General features: G+C 51.2%; 1 protein-coding gene across 1 annotated transcript; it reads left to right on the top strand.

Annotated features, from left to right (window-relative positions):
• The first annotated feature begins 436 nt into the window (after positions 1-436).
• Positions 437-1,386, top strand: LOC146422010 (olfactory receptor 14J1-like). The gene has a single exon (XM_085046901.1). The coding sequence runs from the start codon at positions 454-456 to the stop codon at positions 1,384-1,386; it is 933 nt and encodes a 310-aa protein (XP_084903027.1). The 5' UTR covers positions 437-453.
• The last annotated feature ends 6,161 nt before the right edge of the window (positions 1,387-7,547 follow it).

Genomic DNA, 7,547 nt, shown 5'->3' with positions numbered 1-7,547 from the left:
CACTGAGTTACAGCCAATCCTCTTGCCTTGCACAGCTCTCTCTGTTCTCCCTGAGCACAGCAGGAAATCCTCTCAAGCTGCCTCTGGCTGTCACTGTTCCTTAGCCCTGGGACAGGAGATGCTGCCAAGCTGCTCTGCCTTAGGGGCAGTTTGGTCTGATGAAGACCAGCCCAGGACTGGTCCCTGTCCCCCATTCCCATGTCCCCACTGCTGCAGAGCAGAGCTGACTCCTCAGTGTCCATGGGCAGAGCCACTGCTTGTGACAGCAACAGGGCCAGATCCCAGCAGAGCTCCAGGCATGGGGCTGGAGGAAGAGCTCTGAGAAAAAAAGAAATTGGGTGACACAGAGAGGCAGGGGCAGGGCTGGGAGAAACCGCTTGGACATTGCTTTGCAAAGTCTCTCCTGACTTATTATCTCCTCCATGAACAGGTCCCCGTGGCCAGAGGATCAAAATGTCCAACATCAGCTCCATCAGCCACTTCCTCCTCCTGCCATTTGCAGACACACGGCAGCTGCAGCTCCTGCACTTCTGCCTCTTCCTAGGCATCTCCCTGGCTGCCCTCCTGGCCAACAGCCTCATCATCAGCGCCATAGCCTGGAACCACCGCCTGCACACCCCCATGTTCTTCTTCCTGCTCAACCTGGCCCTCACTGACCTGGGATTCATCTGCACCACTGTCCCCAAAGCCATGCACAATTCCCTCTGGGACACCAGGGACATCTCCTACACAGGATGTGCTGTACAGGTCTTTTTCTTTCTTTTCTTCATTTCAGCAGAATTTTCCCTCCTCACCATCATGTGCTATGACCGCTATGTGTCCATCTGCAAACCCCTGCACTATGGGACCCTCCTGGGCAGCAGAGCTTGTGCCCACATGGCAGCAGCTGCCTGGGCCAGTGGCTTTCTCAATGCTCTGCTGCACACAGTCCATACATTTTCCCTGCCCCTGTGCCATGGCAATGCCCTGGGCCAGTTCTTCTGTGAAATCCCACAGATCCTCAAGCTCTCCTGCTCACACTCCTACCTCAGGGAACTTGGGCTCATAGTGGTCATAGCCTGTTTGGTATTTGGCTGTTTTGTGTTTATTTTCTTTTCCTATGTGCAGATCTTCAGGGCTGTGCTGAGGATCCCCTCTGAGCAGGGACAGCACAAAGCCTTTTCCACATGCTTCCCTCACCTGGCTGTGGTCTCCCTGTTCCTCAGCACTATCATGTTTGCTAACCTGAAGCCTCCTTCCATGTCCTCCCCATCCCTGAATCTGGTACTGTCAGTTCTGTACACATTGGTGCCTCCAGCTCTGAACCCTCTCATCTACAGCCTGAGGAACGTGGAGCTCAAAGCTTCCGTTTGGAGAATGATGACTGGACGTTTTCAGAATCATTAAATTGGTTGCCAATTTCTGTAAATCACTTGTTATATGAGTCATCTTTGATAGTACTTGTTGGTTTGCTTGTGGGTTTTTTTTTTCCTTTGTTTTAGGTTTTTTAACATTCACAAATAAATGTCATTGTGCCATTTCTCATTTTGTTTGTATCCACCTTTGTGGTCTCCACAAGCTGTGTCAATGAGGAGCTGTGCTCTTGGTGGCTTTAAACAAACTAAAGGATCTCCCAGCAAAGTTTTCACCAGAGATTCCCTTTTGTTCCCTTCCCTGGAGCTGCAGCAGCAATGTCTGTGTGCAGAGCTGGGGCAGATCAGGGGTGGCACAGCAGCTGTGCCAAGGAGCAGCAGCACTTGGTGCTGCTAGTGCTGCTCCCGTGCCACTGCCCCGCTGCCCTGCTGCCCCTCGTGTTGCTGTAGGGCCTGAGTGCTCTCGGGGTCGCTGCCAGTGCTGGGGGTGGCAGTGCGGGGGCTGCAGCAGGGACAGGCCATGGGCACTGCTGGGGCACAGCTGACGCCTCAGGGCAGGGCCTGGGGGCTCGAGGCTCCTTGCCCAGGCTCTCTCCAGAACACGCCCAGGCCAATGCTGAGCAGAGAAAACCCCCGTGAGCAGCTGCAGGGTGGCCGTGGGCAGGCTGGGGGCAAACAGCATGGCTGGGGCTCTGCAAGGTCCCTGGGGGAGCCGGGAAGGAGCAGCAGAGCAGGGGCTGATCCATCCCCACTGCGCTGGACAGCCCAGGGCAGCGTCCCAGAGCGTCCTCATGGAGCTGCCAACAACATCCCCCCTTGGTAGCCCTGGCCTCTCCCCCAGCTCCCAGAGCTGCTTGATCCTTCCAGGCAGAGACACGGCAGCACTGGCTCAGGAGCCCTGTTTGCATTGCACACAGCAGGTGTGAGCACCCCATGCTGTTGGTGTGGGGAGATGAACCTGAGTGAGCACAAACACCATCAGCCCTGGGGGCCAGCAATGGCTGGGGATGGGAGGGAAACCATCCCATGTTGGTTTATGTCAGGTTTAACCAGACCAAGTGCCAGGTCCTGCACTTTTGCCACAACAACCCCTGCAGTGCTACAGGCTGGGGACAGAGTGGCTGGACAGTGGCCAGGCAGAAAGGGACCTGGGGGCACTGCTAGACAGCAGGCTGGACATGAGCCAGCAGTGTGCCCAGGTGGCCAAGGAGGCCAATGGCAGCTGGCCTGGATCAGGAATGGTGTGGCCAGTATTATAGATTGAGACTCACAGAACCAATACGGAGTCAAGCCAATCAAGAATTTGTGATTTATTAAGCAAGGCGGTAGCGGGTATACAGCGCGCTGGGCGGCCAGAAGCTCGCAAAACCCCCCCTTCTCCCACAGTCTTTTTATAGGCTTTTATCTTCTGGGCTACATGTACTGCGTTTTCTGTGTTGCTGAAGGCTTCTTCTGTTCTTCTGCTGCTGAGGCAGTATTTTGCAGAATGCCAAGGTTACAAGTAAGTTTTTCCCACTCAACACAGCTTGTCTTTGTTTAAGCAGTAGTTGCAAGACCTGCAATTTCCTTTGCAAGAAGCGTTAGTAGGATTTTTGATGAACAAACAGCATTTTTCTATTACAGCCAGCAGGACCAGGGCAGTGATTCTTCCCCTGTACTCGGCACTGGTGAGGCCGCACCTCGAGTGCTGTGTCCAGTTCTGGGCCCCCAGTTCAGGAAGGACATTGAGGGGCTGGAGTGTGTCCAGAGAAGGGCAACAAGGCTGGGGAAGGGTCTGGAACACAAGTGCTGTGAGGAGTGGCTGATTTTGGAGCTGGGGTTGTTTATCCTGGAGAAGAGGAGGCTCAGGGCAGACCTCATCACTCTCTACAATTCCCTGACAGGAGGCTGCAGCCAGGTAGGGGTTGGGCTCTTCTCCTGGGTAACAGTGAGAGGACAAGAGTGGACCAGGGGAGGTTTAGGCTGGACATTAGGAAGAAGAAGGGGTAATTGGGCATTGGAATGGGCTGCCCAGGGAGGTGGTGGAGTCACTCTCCCTGCAGGTGTTTAAGGAGAGAATGGATGTGGCACTCGGTGCCATGGTCTGGGTGACAAGGTGGTGTTGGGTCACAGGTTGGACTTGATGATCTCAAAAGTCTTCTCCAACCTAGTTGATTCTGTGATTCTGTGATGATTGTGACACTGCAGGGCCCCAGGGAAGCAAGGGGCCATTGTGACACTGTGGGGCTAAATGGAACCAGGGAGTCCACTGTGACACTGTGGGGCCTTGTTTAACCAAAGAGAAAATGTGACATTGCAGAACCAAGGAAACCCCTGTGAGACTCCAGAAGCCCAACGGAACCAAGCAGACACTGTGACACTGCAGGGCCTTGGGGAACTCTCAAGGTTTGACCCTGGCTAAATGCCAGGCGCCTACAACCTTTGTTCCCTCTGCTCTCTCCTGCTGCAGCTGTGCAGAAGAGGAAGAAAAAACTGTTAAACACACCCAGACTCATGATTTGAGATATGGCAGTGGTGGAAGAGATACACCAAAAAAGGGCAAATACAGGTTGAAAACTTAAAAGTTGCAAAGTTTTTTATTAACCTAAAAGAGTCGGAGGATAAATGAGAAGTAAAAATAATCTTTTCAGACACCATTTTTTCACTCATCCCTTCTCCCTCTAAAGATGACATTTCTCTGCTCACCCTCCTGCCTCCTTCCAACCAACAGCACAGGCAGGGGTCAGGGTAAGGGGTTTGTTCTCTGGTCAGTCCATCAGGGAGAGGGGTCCTCTGCTTAGCCATGGGGTCCCTCCCACAAGAGACAATCCTCTGTGAACTTCTTTGGTGTGGATCCAATCTCATGAGCAACATCGCGCCCAAATTCTGCTGCAACAGGAGTTCTCTTGTCCAGAGGGTGCAGACTCTCCCGAGCTGAGGCCAGGCTGCTTCCATGCCAGGAGCAAGGCCTTTCTCTCCCTTGCAAGGCCTTTGCAGCTTTAACTCTTTCTATGAGACTCCCGCTGGATCACAGCCTCCTCCAGGCATCCACCTGCTCCTCTGGCCTGGGCACCTCCCCACGGGCTGTGGGGTGGACCTCTGCACCCCTGTGGACTCCATGGGCTGCAGGGGGACCACCTGCTCCCCCCATGGTCTTCCCCACAACTATCAGAGGGTTTTCAGCTCTGGCGCCTGGAGCACCTCCTCCCCCACCTTCTCCACTCACCTTGGTGTCTCCATGTTGTTCTCCTTTCACATATTTTCATCTCCTCCTCCTCCTCCTCCTCTAGCTAACAAGAAGTGCGTGACTACTTTGTTTTGATTTTTTCTTAAATATGTTTTCACAGAGGCATAACTAGCACCTCTAATTGGCCCAGCCTTGGCCAGCAGCATGTCCATCACTTTCAGAGCCATCAGAGATTGGCTCTGCTGGATTTGGTGATAAATTTCCAGAACCTTCACATAAGATACACAGGAGCCATCTTTGTGCCTCTCCCCACCCCTCAGACACTTCTTCAGGCCTACTACACCAGCTTCTGAGGGGTTTAAATTTCTCTTAGATGTTAAAGATACCTTGCTGATGTTCTAGGCTAAGCAAAACCACCCTATAAGGAAAGAATGGAAAAGCCTGAGCAGGTTTCCTAAACATCAAACCCACTCAGGAACCACAGGCTCAGTACAGGCTGCCTTGAATGATGTCACCTTTCTGCAAGGGACAATGTGAGCAGAAATGATCTCTGTAAGCAGAATTTTCTGAGTCTTTCACCTGAATTCTCTGAGTGTTTAAGCTGAATTCTCTGTCCCTGTCCTTTCTCTTGATCTCTGTTGCGAACGGAAGCTGCTGGTGCCATTCTCACCTTGAACCACTCTTTTGAATGCAAACAGGTTTGTTAGGCAGGTGTTTAATATTTATATTTATGGAAAGCTTTTGTGTTCCTCATGGCATCAAGGAGACATTTGTGACACTGAGGGGCCTCATGGAACCAAGAGGCCATTGTGACACAGTGGGGGCTCATGGAATCAAGGAGACAATTGTGACAGCATGGAACTCCATGGAAACAAGGCTCTATTGTGACACTGTGGGGAATCATGGAATCAAGAATACCATTGTGACACAGCGAGGTCACATGGAACCAATGGTCCATTGTTACACAGCAGATTCAAGAAGACCATGGTGATGCTATGGAACCTCATGGAACCAGACGTTCATTGTGACACAGTGGGGCCTCATGGAACCAAGGGGACCATGGTGACAAAGCAGGGCCTAATAAAACCATGGGACCACTGTGAACACTAAGGAAACTCATGTAACCATGGCAACCATTGGGACACTAAGGAACCTCATGAAAGCAAGGGGCCATTGTGACACTGCGGAACCAAGAAGACCGTTGTTGACAATACGAAAGCTCATGGAACAAAAAGTTTATTGTGACATGATGGAGCCTCATGGACTTAAGGATCCACGGTGACTCTGTAGGGCCTCATGGAATAGACTGCCCACTGTGACACATGGGGCCTTGTGGAACCAAGGGTCTATTGTGACAAAGCAGGACCTCATGGAACCAAGGAGCCATTATGACCCATGGGGGCTGCATAGAACAAATTTTCTGTTATGACAATGTGGATACAAAGAGACCATGGTGGCACTGTGACTGTGACCCATGGTGACTCATGGATCCAAGGGGCCATTGTGACACTGAAGAACTTCATGGAACCCAGGCTCCATTCTGACATAGCAGAGCCTCATTGGAACAAAGGAAACATTGTTGACAATACAGAACCTCATGGAACCAAAGGGCCATTGTGACAGAATGAGGTCACATGGAACCAAGGAGATCAGTGATACTTAGGAACCTTATAGAACCAAGGGTCCATTATGACACTGAAGAAACAAGGAGACCATTGTGGACACCATGGAAGCACATGGAACCAAGGGGCCATTGAGACACTCCAAGGCCTCGTTGAACCAAAGATACTGTTGTGACACTACAGAACCTCATGACACTAAGGGTTTATTGTGACACAGTGGGGTCCCATGGAACCAACTGTCCATTGTGACAATGCAGATCCAAGGAGACCATGGTGACACTATGGAACCTCATGGAATCAAGGGTCCATTGTTATACAGTGGGGCTTCATGGAAGCAAGAGGTCATTGTGACACAACAGGGCCACACAAAACCAATGGTCCATAGCAATACTGCAGATCCAAGGAGACCATGGTGATACTATGGAACCTCATAGAACCAATTGTCCATTGTGACACAGCAGAACTTCTTGGAATCAAGGCAACCATGTTAAGCTATGGAATCTTACGGCCATTGTGACATTGTGGGGCCTCATGGAACCAATTGTCCATTATGGCAATGCAGATCCAAGGAGGTCATGGTGACACTACGGAACCTCATGGATTCAAGGGACCACTGTGACAGAGCAAGGCCACGTGGAACTAAGGAGACCATTTTGACACTACAGAAGCTCATGGAACCAAGAGGCCATTGTGGCACTGTGGTGCCTCATTGGAACAAAAGACTTCGTTGATAGTACGGAAACTCATGGAAACTGTGGGGCACTGTGACCCTGCAAAGCCTCGTGGAACCAAGGAGACCACTGTGACACTGAGGAACTTTATGGAACCAAGGGGCCTTTTAAACACTACGGAACCAAGGAGACACTACGGAACCATTGTCAGTGGTGCAGACCCTCGTGGAAACAAGGGGACATTGCTGTACAGGAAGGCCTTATGGAACCTCATGGAACCTCATGGAACCAAGGGGCCATTGTGACACTGAGGGGCTGCTTGTAACCAGTTGTCCCTTGCAATACCGCAGATCCAAGAGACCATGGTGACACTATGGATGTTCATGGAACCAAGGGGCTATTGTGGCACACCAAGGCCTCGAGGAACCAAGGAGAGCATTATGACCATGCAGAACCAAGGAGGCCATTTTGACAGTATGGAACCTCATGGAACCAAGGGTCCATTCTTACACAGCAGGGCCTCATGAAACCAAGGAGCCATTGTGAAACTGTGGGGCATAATAGAGTCAAGGACACCACTGATACTGAAATCTGCTGGATAGAAACTTTTAACACAGTTTTGAGTATTTGAAAACAGATACGCTTTATTACAGCATCATAGTCGCTTGGGTGATCCTTCCTCCATTCAAGTGCACTGAGCATTGAATGAACAGAGTTTTTATCACACACACTGATT

Source organism: Lichenostomus cassidix, unplaced genomic scaffold (genome assembly GCF_008360975.1).
Source record: "Lichenostomus cassidix isolate B80296 unplaced genomic scaffold, HeHo_3.0 HiC_scaffold_46, whole genome shotgun sequence".
Classification (NCBI taxonomy): Eukaryota; Metazoa; Chordata; class Aves; order Passeriformes; family Meliphagidae; genus Lichenostomus; species Lichenostomus cassidix.
Note: the sequence above shows the minus strand (reverse complement) of the source record. Positions and strands in the feature narration are given on the sequence as shown.